At 41.1% G+C, this 23,420-nt stretch overlaps 1 protein-coding gene across 12 annotated transcripts in view; it reads left to right on the forward strand.

Annotated features, from left to right (window-relative positions):
* The window catches only part of picalma (phosphatidylinositol binding clathrin assembly protein a), a 37,121-nt gene extending 16,203 nt beyond the window's left edge, over positions 1–20,918 (forward strand). Inside the window, exons 6-25 of one of the 12 annotated variants that reach the window (XM_086160114.1) lie at positions 692–785; positions 1,026–1,137; positions 2,208–2,314; positions 2,411–2,452; positions 3,881–3,966; positions 4,581–4,704; positions 5,473–5,606; positions 6,130–6,215; positions 8,552–8,704; positions 9,488–9,571; positions 10,464–10,544; positions 11,038–11,148; positions 12,783–12,911; positions 13,550–13,580; positions 13,664–13,763; positions 14,415–14,438; positions 16,550–16,609; positions 17,332–17,433; positions 18,486–18,585; positions 19,586–20,918. In XM_086160114.1, the coding sequence (XP_086016240.1) occupies positions 692–785; positions 1,026–1,137; positions 2,208–2,314; positions 2,411–2,452; positions 3,881–3,966; positions 4,581–4,704; positions 5,473–5,606; positions 6,130–6,215; positions 8,552–8,704; positions 9,488–9,571; positions 10,464–10,544; positions 11,038–11,148; positions 12,783–12,911; positions 13,550–13,580; positions 13,664–13,763; positions 14,415–14,438; positions 16,550–16,609; positions 17,332–17,433; positions 18,486–18,578 (1,753 nt within the window). In that variant the 3' untranslated portion in view covers positions 18,579–18,585; positions 19,586–20,918. The remainder of the gene's footprint in view (positions 1–691; positions 786–1,025; positions 1,138–2,207; positions 2,315–2,410; positions 2,453–3,880; positions 3,967–4,580; positions 4,705–5,472; positions 5,607–6,129; positions 6,216–8,551; positions 8,705–9,487; positions 9,572–10,463; positions 10,545–11,037; positions 11,149–12,782; positions 12,912–13,549; positions 13,581–13,663; positions 13,764–14,414; positions 14,439–16,549; positions 16,610–17,331; positions 17,434–18,485; positions 18,586–19,585) is intronic. The other 11 variants (XM_086160123.1, XM_086160125.1, XM_086160115.1 and 8 more) reach the window with 11 other exon arrangements.
* Positions 20,919–23,420: the final 2,502 nt, after the last annotated feature.

Here is a 23,420-nt window from a genome sequence, read left to right on the forward strand (position 1 = left end):
AATTGTGATCTGTAAACGGAATAATTATTTTGCTTTTGTAGCAGCCAGTTGATTTCCAGCTGCTCTGGCAGGGAGTCCCTAGCTATCCATTCAACCGGCATGCTAAAACTCTAGAAACACAGATAAAAAACAGTTTGTATTTTCTGTATTAAAACTCCTGAACTTTGGGCATTGAGAAAAACAAACAATAAATGTATTTATACACAAAAAAAAAAACACACAGATACAGGTTGCATGAACCCAGGATGCGCTCCTATACTTCACTGGACTTGCAGAAACATACAGTACACTTAATTCTCCAAAAGAAGGCCAGACTTGGGGAGCCTGCAAGATGAAGCAACCCTGATGACCAGCTGTGACACATTGGCCCTTAAAAGTTGCAGATCCTGATTGAGGCATAGTTGTAACAGATTTGTTTCATACTTAAACCAGATGTATGTAGAAATCAACTCAGACCTTGGCAAGTACCTCCACCCGACCCCACCCTCATCTTACTTTAAGACTTCATATCTTGATTTTAGCTTTTTGAACTCCTAAAAGTTTTTTCACCAAATGCCTTCAAACACCGTAATATGACCAAGTCAGATATTCTATGGATAACAATATTCAATTAAAAGTAATCAAACATGTATCCATTTCTGTGGTATTAAGTGGGTATTAGATGTGCTATTTTCTTCCTTTTGTTCCGTAGGTCTGATGGAGTAATGAGAACCATGAACACAGAGAAACTCCTTAAGACCATCCCCATAATCCAAAATCAGATGGATGTTCTACTTGATTTCAATGTAAGTGCCCACCTTATTTCTTTCCAAGTTCCCCATTTATTATCTCTATCGCTGCCTCATTTTCATCTCACAGAATGGTCAATTGTGAGATTTTTTTTCTTCCCCAGATACCAGATCATTTAGTTTTAGACAGCTGAGCTGTGATATTGTTTGTTTTATAAACATGTCAACCTCATCAGTTTTTAAAATAGCCAAATGACTCAAGCTTAGCGGTCATTTACATTTTCTCCTCTCTTACAGGTCAATGCCAATGAGCTGACAAATGGCGTGATCAATGCTGCCTTCATGCTCCTGTTCAAGGATGCCATCCGACTGTTTGCAGCCTACAATGAGGGAATAATCAACCTCCTGGGTAAAAGCAAGCTGCAGTTTAGACAATACACTCAATAATTCACCGGACCGATAAACCCCTTAAGGACATGCACCCCTTTCATTGTGAAGAGTTGGCAATGTAAAGGTTCAGGACAAAGGGCAGAATCGCCGTAATGTAAACTGGTCACCTTTCTGTAGGTCTTCGACGCACTTCACAAATCTGAAATGAATTCTGTCAAGTTCCCAGTGACACAAAGTGAGACACGCTTGGAGAGAACACAAAGGGATAATCAACCATCTTCCTAACACTGTCACACAGTTAAAAAAGGGATCTAATTAAATTCACTCCAATTTCACTGATAGTGATATGTGCAAGTTCAACCTATAGACGAAGCTCTATAATACTGTCCAGTGTATACATCTTAAAAGCGCACTGCAGATGTTGAGGCACGCAGACAGGGGTCGAAAGACTGAATGAATTACCGCCGTTATGTAATAGTTTGCAGTCAGCTTTTGAAGAAAGGATGTGATTAGAGAATGCTGGTTAGCATTCCCATCATCACACGGCTCACACAAGTCTTTAACAGATAGACAGAGGGCTGGAAAACTGATGGCTTCCTGGAACCTTAGGCCTCTAACTTGCTTCAAAGAGGGTTTACAGCATGCTGTCACGAACTATTTCCATGAACCTTTTTTCCCGGTCCCAGTCTGAAATTAATATGCCAAGCTTTGTTTTCTTCTATTTTAGTATGTTGAGCATGCAGCGTTTAGCTTGGAGGGAAACTGTAACGCCATCTTTTCACTTTCATCATTTTTAGTCAGCCCTTTTTTTAGTCAGCCCTTTTTGCATGCTATGAAAATGGAGAGAGTTAATATCAATGGATGATGTTGTAATTGAGTGGTTGGTTGTCCAAAGATTTTAAAAAACCTCGAGCCGTGATGTCTACCAGCATTAGTGTCTGCTGGCATTTGCCACTTAGTGTTCTCTATAGATCTCCTCCCACGGCACCGTGATTTGGAAACCAGCAGTCAAACAGGAAAGCGTGGAAGCGATGTTCAAGCCCAAGTTTGATTTGTGAGAAAGTACTCATTTATTTTTAATGTCCACAGAGAAATACTTTGACATGAAGAAAGTCCAGTGCAAAGAGGGTCTTGACATATACAAGAAATTCCTTACTCGGATGACTAGAATCTCAGAGTTCTTGAAAGTGGCAGAGGTATGTCTGTGTCCCAGATCGGCCAATCGGCCATCAATATCCAGCCTTGTTGAAATGACAACCATTTAATCTAAATATGAATCTCTCTGTCGATAGCAAGTGGGAATTGATAGAGGGGATATTCCAGATCTGTCTCAGGTAAGCATCTCCTTTTTTATTTAAACATTTAGGTTTTTTTTCCCTGAATGATTTGCTCTGTATTTAAAACATTCACCTTCTTGCTAGCTTTCTTTCACTAAAATGTCACTCATGGCCAAATTTTGAAGATTTTATTATCTATTGATGTAGAAATTCACGGATTATGAAATAAAAATAGATTTAATTACAAACACCAAGGAGTCTTTATACATTCCAATTTGCACTCGGAATGAAAATGTCACAGTCAAACTGTTTAATAAAACATACTTCTACACTAACTATTCGTAAGTAAACATTGGCAATTGTCATCAGTGATGGTCAGCAGATGCTATCCTGTACCACTATTAACCATTGACTCCTTGCTACGTTTGTTAAATGTATACATATTTTGGCTTATAGTTCTAGATTAATGTTCAAGACAGCCAAAGGATCAAACATTATTGTCATTCAAATTAGTAAAGCCCTTACCGGTAATTTAACTGGCTTAGCCATCAGACATTTCCAGTGTGTAGATGCTAATGGCCATGCTAACGGAAGAGTAGAACCACCTAAACTAAATAAGATAAAGGAGCCCCTGGTTCGAAATTTATGGGTTCACTTTTGTTTGTGCGTGTGTGCTTAACATGTCTGATAAGTTTAGCTTCTTTCTCTGTCATAGAACTGATTACCTCAGGATTAACCGTGCAATGTTGTTGTAAGGTGGAACTCATTTTTTAACAATATGATTAATAGCATTTGATTTAGCATATTTACGACCCTATTGGCAGTCTTTCAGCACATTGAACTCAGGCTATTATTTGTACATTAACAGTATCTGTTATCTCCCGTGATTTGACCTTCCGAAATTTGGCTGCCATTGCCCTTTCACAGGCTGCTAACCCCCCCCTGTAGCTTCAGGCTTGAAACAGCTCAGCACAAAGGAGTGTGCACGGCAAACAGGAAATGCATGTGCTCACAGTTGGTCTTACCTTCCAACTGACTAACTCCTGAACATGCACGTCATACATGAAATAAAGGTGTTGATCAAAGTATTTTGTCGGGATACGACAGGACTTTATTTCATAGTATGCTTGTCACAATGCAATTTCTGCAACATTGCAACTGTAATTTGAAAACCAGAAAAAGATGTTGGCTTTCACCCAACGGTTGTTCCAATGAAGTCTTGACTGTTGCCACCTTTATTTTCTGTATTTCTTTCTTTCCTCCAATCTCTCTCTTTTCAGTTTACAGTGTGTGTAAGTATCTGAACATTTTCTCTCTTTCCATGTGCTTTCCTCCACTTGAGTCTGTATGTGATGCAAGTTAGCATGCATAAATGTTTTTTTTTTGTTTGTTTGTTTTGTTTTAATTATGATCGTAATTGTTGTTTTTTCAGAACCTTGCTGCTCTCATTTGCCTTTAAAATATAATATTTGTCTGACATCTTAGGCCCCGAGCAGCCTGCTGGATGCCTTGGAGCAGCACTTGGCCTCTTTAGAGGGGAAGAAAGTCAAAGACTCAACAGCAGCCAGCAGGTAGGACAGCTTCATCAGTTCACTTGGCCCGGTGTTTTTCTTGCTACTATTGGATTCATTTCAAAGGGTTTTCCACTCGAGAAACATCTAAATGCATAAAATACAAAGTGTTGCAATAGAATCCTCGAGACAAACACTGAATTATTCAATGTTCAGAATGTCTCCAAATGTCAACTTTAAAAAATATTCAATGTTACTGCTCCAAACTCAGATATTCGTTAGAACTCAGATTTTGTCAAATAATATTTTACAGTAATTCCTAAATTACTGGTAAATTACACATGGTTTCTAATGATCCCCACCCTCAGCTTTATTCACTTAATTGCCACTTGTGTTGCCCTTTTCTTTTTTTATTCACAGGTGATTTTCACCAATTATGTCCTGATTTTTTATCTGATCAGTGTCTGAGTAGAATTGAAAGAGGAAGTTTTGATTCTAGCTGCTCCTCCTGCATGGTATAATCCACAGATTCAAACACATCTTATCACTCAGTAATTTCAAAGCAATAATGCAACCCAATGAGTCCGGCTTGTCTGTGTGCAAATGTTTCTATTTGATCATTTTATGTTTCAGCCTTTCTCTTCCCAACTGTTGGTGTTTTTCTCTTAAATCAGGGCCAGCACTCTCTCCAATGCGGTTTCCTCCCTGGCCAACACCGGCATATCTTTCACCAAAGTGGATGAGAGGGAAAAGCAAGCAGCTCTGGAGGAAGAGCAGGCTCGCCTAAAAGCACTTAAGGTATATTTTTGTCACTTGCGTACAGTCCGTTCAGCTTAATTGCGCTTTAGATCTGAGCAGCATTGTCCAATTACCTGTACTGTACAGCTATTCAATATTTGTACTTATGTTATTTTTTTTTCCCTCGTTCAGATTCAGTCCAATTTTTCTGATGATTGAATGTCCTGTGCTTGCACACCTTTCTGTTTCTACTCCCAAAGCAACAGTTTTGGGCCGTTTTTAAAACCTCCCATACCTAATTGCTTAGAGAGATGCTTCTAATGCAGAATCTGTTTGAGAAAAACGTGTAATTGCTGTCAGCAGGAATGATCAGTTGTTAGAAAAAAAAATGGAAAATGAGACATGGTTGTCCTATTGACAAATTCCATTTAGCGATTTGCTGACTCTTGTTAATCTTATCTTGCACCAATCCACTGAAGCAAATGGAGGAATCAGTTATTTTCGTGGTTGGAATCCAGTTACATTGAAAAGCTGTGAGCCAATGTCGGCTAGGGCTGACATGCACAACATATTGAAAAGACTGACCACAGACCCTCATCAATACCCAGGCATTGATCAGTGCCTAATGTTGGGCTTCATTATTCAGGGCTTTTATTGAAACAGAACACTGATGACCTTGTAGTCTGAAGTAGACATTTACTTCAAGGTAAAAGCTACACTTGATCTCGTTAGCGATGCTCCAATAACCAGATCTTTTAGGAGAACTGCAGTTACATCGAAAGGAGTATTACATGATAAGATTTTCAATACTGTGTCCTCATTGTGTAGGAGCAGCGTCTGAAAGAACTCCAGAAGAATCCTTCCACAGCAACCACAGACTCCTCCCCGGTCTCTGGGGTGGGCGGGACCATTAACTCAAACCCTGCCATTGACCTCTTCTCTACCTCCAGCTCCAATAACAGGTGAGGCAACAGAGCCCTCATCCTGAAAGTCTTTTTTTTTTTTTTTTTTTTTTTTTAAACGGTCACGTCGACAACTCTTAATCAATGTTTTTCGAAATTCAGTGTCGTAAAAATTAGAATTCATGTGCAAATAAACATACATTTGAGTATTTGAATACATAACCGATTCATTTGCTCGCAGCTCAAATGCAACATTTTGTTTTAGAAACTGCAGCATTTGGAAATCAAAGCCCAAAGCCAAATCGGTTGTGTCAGCATGCCGCTTCCACATGAGTTGTCCACGTTTCAAGAGTTATTGAATACTCTTCAAATATTGACGGAGACTTAAGAAACTATTGTTTAGTTTAGGATCTAGTTCTTTGTTTAATAACAACAAATCTGTACTGTAGTTCTGAAAGCCAGTGTAGCACTATTTTGGAATGAAATCAAACCTCATTCTTTTTAGTTCTTTTGGCACTTATTTATTGTTAACGGGTGACCGATTTGTCCTCTGTGCCCTCGGTTTTGGACATTTTTCTCTCAGCACCTCGAAGGCAGCCAACGACCTGCTGGACCTGCAGCCAGCTTTCCAGCAGCCTTTGCCCCTCTCCACCACCAACACATGGGGAGGTGAGAGCTTCTCCTGGCAGCGCTTCCGTGCACGCTGCTTTTTTTGTACACAGACATACATTAGCAAACACATATCTTGAACTCTCTCACCACACACATTCAGCACTATGCATCTTTTGAAATGTGTTAAGTTTGAGCATTACAATTCTCCAGTCCAATACAAATACGCAAACGCAACAGCAGAATAAAAGGATAATAGCACCTCCTCCAGAGGGATTACAGCTTCCAGTGTATTGACCTAAGATCTTGGAAACATCTTTTCGATTTGTTTCAAGGCCTCTGTTTGGGTAGTTTTTATTTTGTCTGGCTCTGCAAACAGTGTTATGACAGAATAGTATCACTCATTTGTTTCCAATGATCTTCAAGTTATGTTTTCAATTTGCTTTGACATGTTGACTCACCAGATGGAGGATGTTTGCCCACATACTTTTGGTGGATGAGCTAAATAATGGTGACATCCCAGCTATCACTGCTCTGTCTGACAGCCTTTGAGTAAGACTGATACGGGTGCTGAATACTGTCTGTCCAAAGTGCCAGCACAAATAGGCCTTTATATTCCTATCACCGCAGTTTGTCGCAGATCCATACGATAGCTATGTTTGGTTGTGTGAAGAAGAGGAACGGGTCTTTAACAGGAAGGACTCTTAGCAGCTGTTCGAAACCGATTCTCTGGCACCCTTCATGCAGCTGCAGTCACTTGCGCTCTATTAGGAACATTTGGTGGAGACAATGATGCTAGAAAGAAAATGCCACATAGAAACACTGTCTAAACCTTTTGCCAGGGGTATACCGGGGATACATCATGTAATGGTTAGGAAACCACAATGTCCTTGTTGTTCACACACTTCTGTGAGGTGATCTCAAATGTGATATGTAAAATACATGCATAATTATTTATTTGAATGTTAACTTTGGGTGTGAGGAATTTCCAGTAGGATTCTAAAAGAATGTTTATTTCATGGATTTAGGATTTACTCAAACACATGGTCTCTATTTAATTAATCAATTCCAGAAAGTCTGTTAAAGAAAGAAAAGTGCTGCAGTTTGTCTACAAGCGTGCATGAAGTTTTGCATGAGTAGTGAGTGTAAGCATGTTCTTATCATGTGAACGTTGTGCTTAACTCTTCTCAAAAGTGTGTTTCATTTCCCTGTGTGTGTTTATGTGTGCCGGTAATACGATTTACACGTTACAAACCACAGTGAAAAAGAACTAGTTCGAGGAATAAAAATTTAGTCAGTGAAACCCATACAAGTCAGCTGTTTCTTATACTAATATGTATTTTATTATTTCTACTTGTGCCTTCTTACTATGCAGAGGTAATGATAGCAACAGTCTTGAATTAGTGCCACCTACTGCTTAGCTTAAAGAAACAACTCCATTGAAGCGTAATGAATTTAAACACCAGCTCTAATTTTATTTGGATTCATTTTTATTTATTTATTTTTGTTCTTTTTCTGAAAATCTGATCAAGGAGTACGTTATTTCCAAGATAATCCAACTAATTCCCATGATACATATCTAAATGAATCAGTCATTGGGAAAATTATCAGAGCGTTGAGCTATAATGATGATCTTACTTTCTGAAATGGTTTTGGCTAAATAGTTACTTATTTGTCAGAATTTGCACAAGAAGCTCACTTTTTATGGCATTTTGTTCCCCACATTTGTTTTTACATTGGAGTATAATTTGGATTTGTTGCATTTACAGTCTTATCTCACATCTCTTTCATATTGTTTGCTTTCCACTTTAGTCTCATGATATACTTTCTACAAATAGTGTGGTTGATCCAGATATCACAAGTGTTTGCTCAAGATATAAGTAAGGTCTAGATTTCTCCTGGGTTCTTACTGGGTTTTTATTGTTGAGCGTTTTCCCTTAGAGTGATATGAGTTTCGCATCTAATTCAGGCATTCGTGTACAGACTGGAGTTCAAACTAATTTATGGGATTACAATGTCTGTACTCCATGGGCACACTCCGATTACCCAGATAGTTACCCATTGTTAACAGAATCTCAAAATGTTTTCTTTATATCACAATGGTTTTCTACTAACAACTCCTGATCTGGACTCTTCTAACCTTGCGGATGCAATTGCATGTCTCACCTGTAATTTGAAAGAGGAAGAAATAGTGCCTCAAATGTGAAGTGTAACAACCTATCATTCTTTCTTTACCTGTGTGAAGATTTTCATCACCTGCATCACTGACAGTTTTCCTCCTGAACATCATTTTGCATGTACTTTTGAAGTCTTAACTTCATCTTAACCCTCATCTTCCATACTTCTGTTCCTCCTTTTCTTTTTGATCATCCCACCTACCCCATCTGTTCATCCAGAACCTTTTCCCTGTGCGGCAGAAGCTGTGGAGGAATCCATTCCAATCTCAAACCCTTTCCTTACACTACCTGTCTTGGATGGTGTCCACCCGGCTGCCGCGTCCTCAGACGCCGGCAGTCTGTCTTCTCGGACACCCAGCCATGAAGTGTTCGGTGGGATTGTTTTGCTGCATCTCTTATTTTACATCTCTGCAAGCTCATTTTCTCTGCTGCTGTCTCAGACATGTCAGTGTGATTCTCGATTTAGTTTTAAAATGTTATCGATCGAGCCAATCCCCCCTAACCTGAACCCCCCGCCCCATGAAGATGACCATTTTACTTAACCCATTTGATCGGTGTCCATCTGTAGGCCGTAATGTGATGTTTTAGTGTCCCCACTTACACTGAGGTCAGTTTTGTAATATTTCGGTCAAAGCAACGACTCGAATGAGGCTAAGCAACAAAAGAGCTCCTCTTTGTAATACCCAGAATACCTCAACTCCACAAATATCTGAAGCAGAAGCTTAATTCATATCTATGAAACCGTTAATTTGTCAGCAAATTATGATTCGCATGTAGGAAACTTCGTTTTGCAAGGCTGAAGTTATTTCACTGAATGAGTTTGGCAAGTCAAGTAGGGAAAGAAATGCAGGAAATGCCTGAAGTGATTTAGGGTCACTGGTCAGAACATACTGTTTCTGGCCTCTTTTTTTTTTTTTTCGACATTCATCAAACATCTGACATGCTACCAGATATTTACTTCCCCCTACCCTCCTGAGCCATGTTTCACTATGTTTATTTTCTCAGCCCTCTACATTCTTTGATTGTTAAATCTGGCATGAACTTTCATTTGCTTATCTTTCTGTTTGTGTTTCCAAGCCCAACTTTTTTTTTTCTTGCATGTTGATTGTCCATCTTTCTCTATTTGCATGATTTTAATGTTTGTTTTTTCTGCAGATCATTACAATCCATTTTTTGATTCAAGTTCTTCCCTGTCATCTGATCTTGACGGTCCTACTCAGATAGATACATTTGTCACAGGTACCAGCTGGCTAATGGATTTGTGATATGTGAACAGCAGTGTATTAGTTGGGATCTGTCATTAGTAGAATGTGTCTGACATGGTGTGGTTCTTAGGCTTCCCGCTTCTGGTTGTGAGTCTTCATTGTCCTGTTTTTAGCCACTAGTTGCACATAGTTATGTGATGAGTGCTGCTTCCTCTGCTCTTCACCTGAAAATCCTGACCTTTGTTCCCCTCTGCTTAAGCAGCATTTTTCAGTCTTGCAGGTCTACACTTCCTTTTGCTGTGATAAGGTTCAACACACCAGTGCAGTCTAATCAATCACTTTGCCGGCTATCAGGAAGTCCTTTTTCACACAACTGTGATCAGGGCATTGATTGGAGCATGTTTGAATGTTAAGTCTAAAGATTCAGTTTAGCAGTCACATACCTGAGCATGGAATTAAGGTCTTTACTATGACAATCTGGATCCACGGCAGTCATGGTCATCCTATAAGTTGGTGTTAATACCAAATGTATAATGACAGGGTTACTTTGAAAGCCGGAGGAAGCTATTTTTCTAGGTTTCCTCCTCACAAGCTCTATAAGGTGATGAGAATCATTTAGATAACCGATTGCAACACTTGCCTCTTATTGCCAGAGAATGTGAGTACGGCTCAGATGAACAATCAAGCATTCACTTATTCACAAGTCATTATACCCTGAAAACCATGTCGTAATTTTTATTCAGCAATTCCGCTGCTGGCTGCATAATGCTGCTTTATAAAGACCTGCCTGCAATCACTTGGCTTCCCCTAATGTGCTTTCAGTGCTGCGATTAATTTTTTTCTCCTCTGGCCTCATGTCTTCATAATCCTTTTCCTCCCTCCTCTCTCTTCATCATTGCCCGACTGCTCTCCTTGCTGTGTGTTAGACACCTACTGTGGGCCAAGCTCTTACACCACCACTCCTCTCTTTCACTCTGAAACCACTGCTGTAGCTGGTCTATTCAGAGGTAGGTACATCGAGCTTCATCTTGGCGCCCCCTCTCAATACAGAAGCAGTACTTAATCGTGCACTCTTTTCCTCCTTTTCCTGGCGAGCAAATGTATAGTTTGAACTGGTGGCAGCTTTTATTGCACAAGACAAAGGTTATTAGGGAGTTGATGGGACATATAACCAAGAACAACCTATAGACGGTTATTTTTAATTTTCATTAACTTCCGATGTAAAATGAGAGTAAGAAAAATAAAGAATATCAGAATTACTGCATAATTTATTTCTCATACAGAGGGGATTGTTTTAGACGCCAGCTGCTGCCCAATATATGGAAAATAATCTACGTAGCGTCAAGTGCCAATGCGGAGCCGCCCATTGGTTTCCCTGGTTATTTGACTCCCCCCCTCAATTCATATTCATTGATAAGATTATAAACACTTCCAAGACATAAAACTGTTGATGTATTTGAGGGTTGGTTATCATCTGATCATTGGTTTCTTTCTCCGCAGGGTTCACCGCCTCGCCAACACCCCAACAGCCGCAGAACTCTCAAGGCCTTAACGTTGACTTTGACTCAGTATTTGGGAACAACACAAATGCCAACAACTTGGATTCCACAGGTAAGGGGCCTTTTTCTTTCCCCTGCCGTTCTTTGGAAGTCTGGTTTTACACCGCTGCTGCTTGGCAGACAGATTTGCGTGTTCGTGTTCAGGCTGAGAAAATCAAAGTGGCGGACTTTGACTTGTTTATCCAGCATGTGAGAATAATGCGGACTGAATAGAATGCCTGAGCAGATTATGAAAGTCAGTCTTTTAAATGCGACAGATGGGAACTCATTCCTGGATGCCATGGGCTCATTGGGTTGAGCCACTCTTTGAGGATTGTTGGCAAAGTCAAAGAATATTTTTAATTGCTATTGCAACACCGCTCCTGAAACTCTGATTGCTGATGTTACATTTCCAGTTTCTCTCCAGAAGCTGGCATTTCGAATGATATCAATTCCATTTGATCTTAATATATTATGCTGTCCCTTCAGGGAGTTGAGATTTTGCAATTGTAACTATCCATGCAAATTCAACAAAGCTGCGCAATATTTGGAGGAGCATGCTAATTTTCAGCATTCTCATGTTGACTTTACAAAATGTATTCAGACAACAAACTGCATTAAGCATATCGAAAACCTCGGTTTTCCAAGTAACCCTTCAAACTACTTTTCGTATGGTCCACACCAAAAAAGTGGGCCCTATCTATTTTGTACTGCAAAAAGAAGACCTTTCAAGGAACAAGATATTGGTTTACTCAAGGCATCATTAGACAACTGTGACCATATCTTTACAAGCATATCATAAAAACCTGTCATCTGACTCACTCGTGTGTTGTGTGCCTCTGCCATCTCATTACAGGCTTTATTTTTAGCATGAACAGGTGCAAAAGATGACATTGCGTGTTGCATTTGTATTTTGAAATCATCTCAATCAGCGATTGACTCGTGTGTCTACATCAAATTCAGCCCTCATTTTTTACTTTACTAGATATTTCCCTTCTATCTTTTTAATGTAGAAATTGCTTAGAGGTATTCAGTAGTAGAAATTAGTGGACACCTCAGCATATGTACCATTTTGTGAGGAAAAACAGATAAGATCAATGCGTCCATGATATTTAAATTTTGACCTTTTTCTGACAAACTGTCGCTAACAGTGCTACTAAAGTGTGACTCAGGTGTGATGTCAACAGTTTTACTGTTCGCATCAGTCGTGAGAATACCCCAACATCATTATTTTGCTAAGGATAAATGAAGTGACAATTAACAAACTCACTTGTTGGCACAACTTCACCAGGTTCTTTGCTGCTCACAATCTCACAAGTTTTTTTATTCATTAAGTTATTTATTCATTTTCTCTCTCTTCCCTTGTCCTGGGATGAAACACACTTCCTGTGGGCTTGGCTTTTTGCATGGCATATGCATGACTGGGTGAGTTGACTGGACGCCTACTCCTCTCACACAGTCTTGGCGTGATAAGTTTACTGTTATGGCTGCTTCCTGCTTCATTCCCACTCAACATCCCCACCTTCTCTCTCTCTCTCTCTCTGTCTGTGTTTGTGAATATATTTTCCTTTTTTGTGTTTGTCTTCATGTGTTGCTATGTTGTTTCTTTTGTGTTGTACAATGTCTTAAATGTTCTTGGCCCCGAATCTTTCTCTCTCCTCCTGCTCTGTTTTCCTTTTCCCTTTGTCCCGACCCCCTTTGATTAAGATGCTTTAGGTGGAATCCTGAAACCTACAGTGGCATCTTCTCCAAATCAGAGCATGACACCGAACGGACAGCAGTCCCACAAACTGGTGTCCAACGACTTAGACTCCTCACTGGCCAACCTGGTTGGCAGTAAGTGCCCTTAACTGTTTTGACCAAATAAATACTTTCTTTTCAAAAAACTTTATCTTAGAAAGCCCAAAATAGACCATTTCCAAGTTTATAATCGCCTGAAAATAATTCTAGGTATTTTCCTACCTAGTGTGTTTTGTTTTAAAAGCACTGACAGTTGACAGATCTTGGTTGTGACCGGAAAATGTGAGCTTAACTCAGAGATTGTGTTACGCCTGCTCTAAAATCCCAGGACTTTGTCGTTTTTCAATGGCAGAACCCCTTGGTATTCATTTCAGTGCTCCAGTCAACAGAATGGAATGCTCTCATAATCCCTGTTAGCAATTTAAACATGAGTCTCATGCAGTTTACAGGGCAAATGCAGACTGAAATAATCAGTTATGCAGTCACATCCATACAATATGCAGATTTGATTTAGAGTGGAATAGAAAAAAAAATCAACAATCAAGGTATTTCGGGTTTCATCGTAAGATTAATCTCTAGTTATAAACTGTCACGATGGAGTTGGCAAATTATTTACTGAAATGTTGACATTTAATGCTAAACCAGAGAGGGAAATTAAGAGAAAATATAACACTGTAATATCAATTAGTATTTTCATTGCTGTATATTCAGTACTAACCGCCTGTCTCTCCTAGATCTGGGAATAGGCAACGGCACTGCAAAGAAGTAAGTGCACACACAGGTGATATTTAACTTTTTGGCCTTTGCCAAGGCATACTCACAGCATCATCTCACTTCAATTGCTGCAGTGATCTTCATTGGACTCAGCCAGGTGAGAAGAAGCTGACAGGGGGAACCAACTGGCAACCAAAGACGGCTCCTTCCACCACCTGGAACCCCGCAACCATGGTAAACCCACCACCTGTCTGTATTTATCCCTCAATAATTAAAAAATAATAACTCGTGACTGAAGGTTGAGTGGAAAAACGTTTCGTATAGACTGTGGTTTTATAGAGAATCTGCTCAGTGAGAGATCTGTGTCCATCTGGCGTCTTTTCCCGGCTCAAAAGGACCGGTGTACCTCTGTAGCGTCCTGCCAGGACAGCTCAAGTGTACGCTTTCCTGCAAAGAAGCATGTAGATGCCATGACGCAGAGCTTTTGCTTGTGTTCAAATTAATTGTTTCAAATATATACTTTACTCAAACTGTTCCCATTTATCTTTTTTAACAACGAGTTTGTTATTTTGGTGTTAAATCGATAAAAAAAGGCAATGAAAGAGCTGCAAATTTAAATTTTGAACACCAGTATTCCAAAGCGCCATACCAACCTGTCCTCTTGAGCCACTGAATGTGAGAACAGACCAGTATTTGGTTGTGCTGTAATTAACCTGCCTTATTTTTAATGCAATTCAAATATGTCCATTTGCGTTGTGGCAATTCAAACTAATCAGAATTACTTAGCCTGTTCTATGTCTACATCCCAGTATTTTTTTTTTTTGTTCCAAATTATATTTTTAACATGTTTGTTTGTTACACTTGATCCTCCGACCAAATATACAGAACGGTGTGCATTTTGTGCAATACGTAAGTTCAACCCTATTGTATATAATGTTCTCTCTGCTCTGTGCCCACTGCTGCCATGCACTTGTTGTCTCATCACAATGAGCCGCTGCACCCTGTCCTGAGGTCATACCGCCGCTAGTCACAATCAGGATTGCTTTTAACACCACAGCTGCCGGAGCCACGGCCCTAAACATGCACACAGCCGCGGCACAGGCTTGCTTTCAACAACAGCTTCATAACAAGATCTCATTACTGTTAATTCAGCCTTTCCCCCCCGACTCAGTTGACAGAGTTCTGAGTGATTGTCAGAGCAGGTGACCCACCTTTTGTACTGAAGTGTAAGCAGGTGTAACAGTGCTAACCAGGTGTACCAACAGTCACAATTCCTGCCGATGGCATCCTGTTGAAATGCTCTAAGAAGAGTTGATTAGTTGAGATTTTTTTTTAGTACTACATCTCTCTTAGACCAAGCATGTTGGACAGAAGTGATTCAATAAAACCGGTATGAATGGTTTTCCTCTTGTAATGACAGTTATTAGAGCCAAAGTCAAAAGGCTAGAACCAACAGAAGAAGACAGTTCATTGGCTTCATATAACCCTTGTTTCACCTGAACACAGCACGCGACCTTCAGGCGATGGTCATTTACCCTGCACCTTCTGCACCTGCAGTTACGTATACTCAGCTTACAAAAAGGAAAACCAAATATTGTCAAACTTGACAAGAAACTAGGCAGTGTTTGCTGATGTTTTTGACACATTTTTCACTGGGTTTCATCATAAAGCCTGGTCCAGTGAGGAATATTTCCTGGGGTGCCCTTTGAGTTCATAATGAGAAGATGAAATGAAGTTATAAATTGATGAGCTGGTTTTGCGCCGCCCCCTCCTCCCCCCAGAAACACATTTACTGAATTGTTGTCTTCCGTTTCTTTCATCATGTAATAATTCACTGAAGCCGGCCGTCCAATCAAAGTGATTCTGCTCAGCAAAAGGCCTCATCCAACAATTCAACTTGCTCAATTGGATAGAAAATCCTGCAACGAGAGCTGCCAACCTGCAGGGACACCGGACTGAGAGCTGACCTATGGACTGAGAGCTGACAGTTAGCTTGTTTTTTTTTTTTTTGTGCTATGAGTCTCTGATAGTCTGACCCTCTCTGTCCTTGGTGATGTCAGACGATGATCGAAAGCCGATGAATCTTCTCAGAAACCAGGAAGAAGGAGACACGACCCACAGTCAGTTCCTGTTGAATGGATTCCTGAGTACGATAATGAAAAAGGCCAGTCTCATCATGTCAGCCGTTCTAAAAGCTCCCCGAAACAGTCCGAACATTGTCACCAAGGAGGAGTTTGAGGAGAAACGAGCACAGTCTGCGATGAAAGCGTCAGTGTTGGCACCGACGTCCCATCTGACTCACTTGCACCTCCCTCGCCAACAACTGAATAGTTAATGAAACGCATCCTTCCCGAGCGGGCAGGGCACGGAACAAATCTGGGTTTGTTATCACTGCGGGGGCTGCTGGAGGAGCGAGAAGCGCTCAGAGAAACAGGCCGGAGCTCTGCACCTGCCACTGACCAACTTGTACCTCCAGGACTCCCTCCTCTCAGTTTGCCCTCTTTCTCCTCTAAGCGATTCCGTCGTTTAAAGGAAACGCCAGATGTAAAAAAAAAAAAAAAAAGGGCATCCGAAACCCTTTCGTCATCTTTATTTTACGAGAAGTCAGCGCGGTTTTCTCGGCCTTGATCACCTTTTCTACTCTGCCCTGAGCGTGCGTCCTAATAATAGATCCTCACATGGTCTGAATCCTGCAGTGATTTTCTCACAGACTCCCTTGTCTTGCTATCTTCTATAACTCCTCCACTTAAGTTGCATCCTAAATTTGCTGTGAAAAACTCTGGAGCCGAAGCCCACGCAAGCTTAGCGCTAAGGCAGAGCGAGGTCAGCTCACTCATGTGATTAGTCTTTTTATGAGAATATATACCTAAGTCGCGGCAGAGGCGGAGAGGGGATTGCACCGGAGCACTCTTTGCTGCATTTACCTCTTAACTGCAGTTTTAATGAATGAAATGCACTTGAGTCACTAACGTCCTGTTTCTCTCAGACTCATCTTGACTCTTGTCCGTGTTTCACTTCAGGCACCATCTGTCATGGCTTTCCCCACAACCACACCCACGGGCATGATGGCATATGCGATGGTAAGCCAGCTGGGACGGCCTTTGCAGCAGTATTCATGCAGTAAAAGTCGATTCTTGGAATTCGTGTGCTGTATATTTTTTTTGTTTAATAGCACAAGCCGTAGCTCCTCACGAAAACTAGGATGTGTACTGTCTTGCAAGTTGAGCAAAATAGATTGGCTGTTAAATTCAGATTTCCTTTATATCCTGCATCCTCAATAAAAACCCAGGTCCTCTTTTTAGTTGTCGAAGTTATGAATCATGTCATACTTAAAACAACCAATTATGCCCAAGAAACATGTATTTAATCGGTGAGGTCTTACATTAACTTTACCGAGCCATTTTGCTTCTTTCCCGTGATTATTGTGTTTGAGGGTGTGATATTTCGTCTGAACTTTGGCCTACAAAAGTCACTTTAGATCTTTAAATACTGTCCACGGGATACTGGAAGGAACCTCCCAAAGACAAATAAGCAAAAGGTTAACCGTTAGTGTCGGTACACGCAACAATAGATTTGGGTGTCTTTCTAGACTACTTCTGCTTTTGATACTTGTTCTGTTGACAGGACATCCTTAAATTATAGAGAGTTCCAGCCAAATTCTACAAAATAGGATCTATATCTTCACTTGCATTTATAAACCCATTATCATTCTTGCCTGTCCATTTCAGAGAAGAGAAGGGCTAAACATTATTCTACATCTTGCAAAATATTTATTTACTTTGCGCTGTATTTCCTCCTTCAGCCCCCCAACATGGGCTCCGTGATGATGACACAGCCCACGATGATCTACACCCAGCCAGTGATGAGGCCAGCCAACCCCTTTGGATCCAATCCAGGTGCTCAGGTAAGAAGAAGCCCTGCTTCTCCCTGCGTCTCCAGATGTTTCTCTCAGGAGCCAGATTTATAACAGTGATCTGGATTTGTGATTTATCAATTGCGCTCTTCAAGACAGTAATACATACATGCATGCATACATTGATAGACATATGCATGCATGCATTTGTCTCATAAATAAATCCATTCACGTCAACTTTTTTTTTCCTTGAGAATCTGAATCACCTCAGACTTGAAACATCCACACCCAAAAACAGCCATACAGGGAGATTGATAGAATCCTGCTATGTTTATTTCCATATAAGTGGTTGTTGCTGGCTATTCACAGAGAGGAAGCTGAGAGAACGGGCTATGAGAAAGCAAAACAAAGGTCAGAGAAACTGGGAGGAGCAGATCTTAGTTTGCTTCCTATTTAAGTTCCTGTTTTACAAATACCAACCTCGGTGTTGAAATAAAAGCTGTCAGCATTACAGCGTTTACACATGTAGCCCCCGTTGTCAAAGTATGTTTCATAAGAGCGCTAGGCTTTTGTTTTTCTCCAAATCAAATCCATCAACTTGTCTCTTTACTGTGTTTCTCAAAAGTTTCCCATGGAATTTCCAAACTTTTTTTTTTTTTTGGAAGTGTCTCAACATCCAAGGAAGTAGATGACTATATATATATTTTTGTTCAAACAAACTCAGTGCATTGGGTACATTTTGGCCCTTGAACGCAACACCTTTCATAATCTACCATTAAAAGTAAATTTGACTGTGATCATTGATGAAAAATAACATTTGGATCATCCACTAAGATCAGCACATCTAACAGTTCGAATTCGAATAAAATTCTTCAGGCGAAATTCAACTTTTGAATCGGTTCATTTCTCATTCTTTTTCGCTGTTATTTAAGCAAAAGCGACCCCCACAATCCCACGGCCTCCCTGTGCACAATTTGCCACCATCCCAACCCCAAATGTGATTGGCCGACAGCTGCGACGGCTCCGCAGCGACAATTCTGATGCGATTTTTACTTGACGGGATCTTCTCCTCTCCTTCTTGTCTGCTCTCCTCTGTGACTCAGTCACCCTCCACCTCTAGTCCGTCCAGTCTGGGCCACCTCAGAGCGCCAGTGAAGGACCCCTTTGCGCAGCTCTTCCTGCAGAATTTCTTATAGAGTATCTGTATGTACCGGCCGTCATCTGTGTGAACCTGCTTGAAACTCGAGATCCTTGGTCCGTTGATGAGCCGCATGCTTGATGAACGTGCGAATGGAGTTTGCAGTGTTATGGCTGTTTTTTTTTTTTTTTTTTTTTCCTCTACGTGACCAAAAGTGCACGTCGCTCCACCCCAGTGCAACTGATTCTGCGAATTGTCACACGTGTAGCCCGGGACAACCACATTGCATGAGCAGAACTTGTAGCATTTGTTTTTTTTTTTGTTTTTTTTTCCAACTTGAAGACTTTTTACAAATATGTCGATGACTGCAACAAGAAGAGGTCTCTGAAACCTCTTTGAATAGTTAGAAACTTGCATCTCCATGCTGAATGTGTTGAGCTGGTGTAGGTGGGGGGTTTGACTCCCAGTGTTTAATTGAAATTGAGTGATTTCAAAAATGATTTTTTTTTTGTTTTTTTTTTCTCTCAAATTGTCTACATTTTGCCAAGTCGCTAAAATGTCACTGAGTGCAACTTCAGAGGTTTACAAGATGAGATGAGTTTCAGATTGCAGGGTCGAGAAGCAGCGGGCAGCAAAGTTTCGATTCATCGTAGACATCAGAGTCTACCTTTCACGCTACAACACCTTTAACAAAAAAGTCATTCTACCAGCATCAATTGCCCTTTGGTTCGATGCAGCTTCAAATATGTTCTTCGATCTTTGTCTTATTTTTTATTTATTCATTTCGATCCCTTTTTTTCAGTTCGATATTTGTCACATTCATTCAGTCGTCAGGATCATCTGCTGTTTGGTTCCTTCATCCGTTAACGCCGGTTATTTTGACACAAGTTGCGTTCAAAAGGTGAAATGCTCCCGGAAAGGCGAGGCTCAGATGTCAAATCGGACTCCGGGGGGCCGACGAAGGCCGGCCCCGGCGTCCGTCACCCGGAGGAGAGGCCGGACCGGACAGGATGTATCAGCACCTGAGTATTTCCATGACGCCGCTGTTATTTGTTTTCCCTCCAGATGCAGTTCATGTAACCAGTGAGGGGAGGGGTCTCACCCACCTGAAGATGATTCACCACAAAAGTCAAGTATTCAAGTGAACATGTAGTTTGCCTCCAATGAACTCACCTCTCTATCTCTGAGAGCCAGCAGCCCACACAAAGACTCGTTGAATCTAATCCCGGTGACTCAGAGTGGCCGCGGCCGTCTCAGAGATGCACCCCAGTGGACATTGTGCCCATCTCGTCACGTCCGCATCACGGAGGGAGTGGAGGAAAAAACCATGTGGACAGGGATGACTCAGCCTCCAGTGTCCTCCTGGACAAAGAGAGAAAGAACACCCTAAGGCAGCGCGCCTTCGCCGTTAATCAACCTGGAACATTTCAATCCACGCCGTTTTGGTCTCCCGCTGCTCCCAAGTCCGCCCGGGAGACCCTCGTCTTTTCGATTACCGATCGTCATTACCTTTAAAGGCTTCCTTGGATCAGCAAACAAATTTCAATTTCTACCACATCTTTTTTTTTTTTTTTTTTTCCTTTTCTATTTTTGTGTATTGTTTGCAGTAGACATTCCTTGTGTATTGTTTGTATTTATTTATGATTACCTTAAGAGGATAACATTCAGATGAAAAAAAAAACAAAACAAAAATGTAACTAGTCATCAGCTTCTCCTTGTGAGAGGTCTTCAGGTTTATACATAGGTATGATTGATTGTAGAATTGGGTTTTGAGTGATTGAGATGATTTTTAGAAAAAAAAAGTTAATATAAAGAGGAGACACGTCGTGTTTGCAGGGGCACTAGATATTCTGTGTACTCGTATGATGCCTTGCGCAATTCTCCGCGGCCCCTCGGGAGCCACGGACGAATCTACGTGGTTGGGGAAGTCCATAATTAGATGGGGGCAGTTTCTAAGAAATTGTGCAAGGGAACATTTTTCACAAAGGCACTACATTTTGTGATTGGAAAGGTATCCGCATATATGCTTTTTGACGCTTCCGGCATGCCATTTCTTCTTACATTTAACAAGGCTCCTGGATGCCCTTATCCAACCTGAATGTAGAAGGTCACTTTCCGGCTCGGGTCATGTTTCCACGGGTGAGCACGGGGCGGGAGGGAGAGGGTACGGGGATGCGGGTCAAATTGTCTGCAGAGATGCAGCCGTGCAGGAGAATAGAGTGCTGTTGATCGGTGCTTTGTGTAAATAAAACTGATCCTGCGAGTCACCGGGATGAAAGATGACCCCAACATGAAAGTGGCCTTCAATCCATTAACTGAGCATATTTTTTGCTGCATTGTCCCCGCAGATTCTATTTTTGTTTGATTTTTTTCAAGTAAAGTGCAAGCTTCCACATTGTCTTTGGTTCCGTGTTTCTTTGGAAAGCGGAATATTCTCGGACAGAGATTTTATTGTGCTTTCGCCTTTCGGCCGCCGTCCAGTTTTTCGGCTTCAAACCGGTCCCGTGTTGGCAGAACAGTAAAAGCCCGGTCCAAGTTAAAGGGCACGCGCTTTTCGTAGGAAGCCGTATTCCGACAGGGGGTACACCTTCGCCGCCAGGTGTCCGTATTACCAGATACATTGAGAAGTGTTGAGATTAAGAAAAAACGGCTACATTTATGTAGACATTGTAAAAAAAAAATTAAAAAAAAACTATCCTAGTTCCACCCACATCACCTTTAAAACCCACTTATGAATGAGACCCTCCTTGCTTTGGATTCTCTGAATTTTTCATTTGTGCAGGAAAACATCAAGTGATGTCATCTTTTGAATCCAGAGGGAATTTGTGTGGAAGACTACAATTCAAATATAAGACCACGACGCACCAAAGGCAAACCTCGGCGCAACCGAATCTGCAACGAAAATTTAATGCAGATGTTTACTAAATTTTTGTCTTCTGAAGGCCACATCTGCCGAAATCAGGAGAACAAAAACATTCCGCCAAAGTTTCCTGGAGCTTAACACATTGTTTATTTTAACGGTCTATCACGGAAAATGAAGTTGTTTAAAAAAAAAAAAATACCCCCTTTGTATTTAATGTGCCATCCGATGTATTACAAGGTATGAGGATTCGGGATTGTACGTTAAAACTTGTTTGTGGACTCAGTAGGAAGAATAAGACGGCACTGTGAGGGACGTTAACGGTTAAAAAAAAAAAAGAGTCGAGGGAGGAAAAAGCATTAATCTCAATGGACGCTGTGTTCCAAGTCTATTTTCAGAGGGAGATCATGCCAAGATGAAGTTGTTTGAATTATAGACCTGTTGAGGACCTCTTATCCTCGAGGGACGGCACCGAGCTGAACGACGCTCCGCTTGTCGGACGTTTTAATCGAGGATAACGGCCAATTCTCCCCCCCCCCCTCCTAAAAGTACAATGCATCTTCCACACACGCACACACGTCTGGGGAGTTAATAGTGACATGGGAAGCAATCTGTCAAAGAGTAGGATTTCAAGTTTTTGTTTTGGGACCTTCACAGTACAATAGATGATTACAACATGTATAACCGCATGCAAATTATTAAATTATTGTTGTGACAGAAGATTGGTGCAGGGGAAATGAACGTCATCTCTCAAACCCTCCCCCCCAAAAAAAAACACTTTTCTGGCAGGAGTTTTCTGGGGAGATACAATTCCATGACTCAATAATTAAACAGGCAAACTATTGGGATGTCAGTGCGGGGGGGAAGACGACGTGGCCTCGCCTCCCCTCGTATATTACATTTCTCCCCGATATTAGAATAATTTTGGGAAGCAGCAGACAGCGGAGTTCAGATCATCGGGGGAACATTAATTTCCCCCCGGAGCTGATCTACCGTCTGCTCCGGGAGTCATTACACAGCTGTTGCCAAACATTTAGACGTAAACACGCAGGAAAACAGAATGCGCCGGCGAAAAGGTCGCCGGTTTGACGCGCGAAGTTGCGACAATGAGATGACTTATAAAGCCTTTACCTCGTTTTCCCCCTTTTCCTTTGCATCTCTATCTTCCGAGCCGAAAATAAGGAAGGGAAATCACGGTGTTTTCCTCTGGCCTTCTGTCCTGCTTTGCATTCATCTTTTTCCCTCCTTATATCAGCACTCATAAATAAATTACATCCCTTCCAGTCTTTGCCCTCCTTTCATCTTCTCCCTTCGCCCCAAATCAGACAAGGTCAATTCTTTGATTTGTTGTTTTATTTACAGAATACTACGGCATTTCTGCTGTTATTAGGAAAACGAAATAGGACGACGCGTTCGAATGCTGCCAATCGTCTCATTCTCGTATTGTTCGCCCGCCCTCGCGGCCCCACTCTGAAACAATAATACCGGCTCAAAGATGGTGAAGATTTGCTGAAAATCAATAAAACCACAGGAAATGAGCGTCAGTAACACAGTAACAAAAAGGATCCAGCCTGGTCCACTGATTCTCTCTCACACACACACACACACACGTGTGTGTGCACTATCCGGTGATCCGATCCTTAAAAATCCATTTTCTTTTTCATCAAAAATTCTTCTCGTTGGCAAAAAATGTAATAAAAAAAGTATTAAAACTGTATTTATTTGAATGTATTGAGGGAGAAGGAGCCGTAGTGTGTTTTAGCTGCGATGGAGGAAGGAGTGCTTCAGGGAGCAGCTCTGAGGAATCATCGAGGACGAGAAGGTTTGCAGATGGAGGAGCTCCAGAGAGGCGGAGGTACAGGACTGTCTCAGAAAATTAGAATATTGTGATAAAGTTCTTTCCGTAATGCAATTTAAAAAAAAAAAAAAAAAAACTTTTTCATGATATTCTAATATTTTGAGATAGGATTTTTGAGTTTTCCTAAGATGTAAGCCATAATCAGCAATATTAAAATAATAAAAGGCTTGCAGTATTTCAGA

Source organism: Fistularia commersonii, chromosome 15, assembly GCF_037954325.1.
Source record: "Fistularia commersonii isolate RoL2024-O1a breed Wild chromosome 15, RoL_Fcom_v1.0, whole genome shotgun sequence".
NCBI classification, from domain to species: domain Eukaryota; kingdom Metazoa; phylum Chordata; class Actinopteri; order Syngnathiformes; family Fistulariidae; genus Fistularia; species Fistularia commersonii.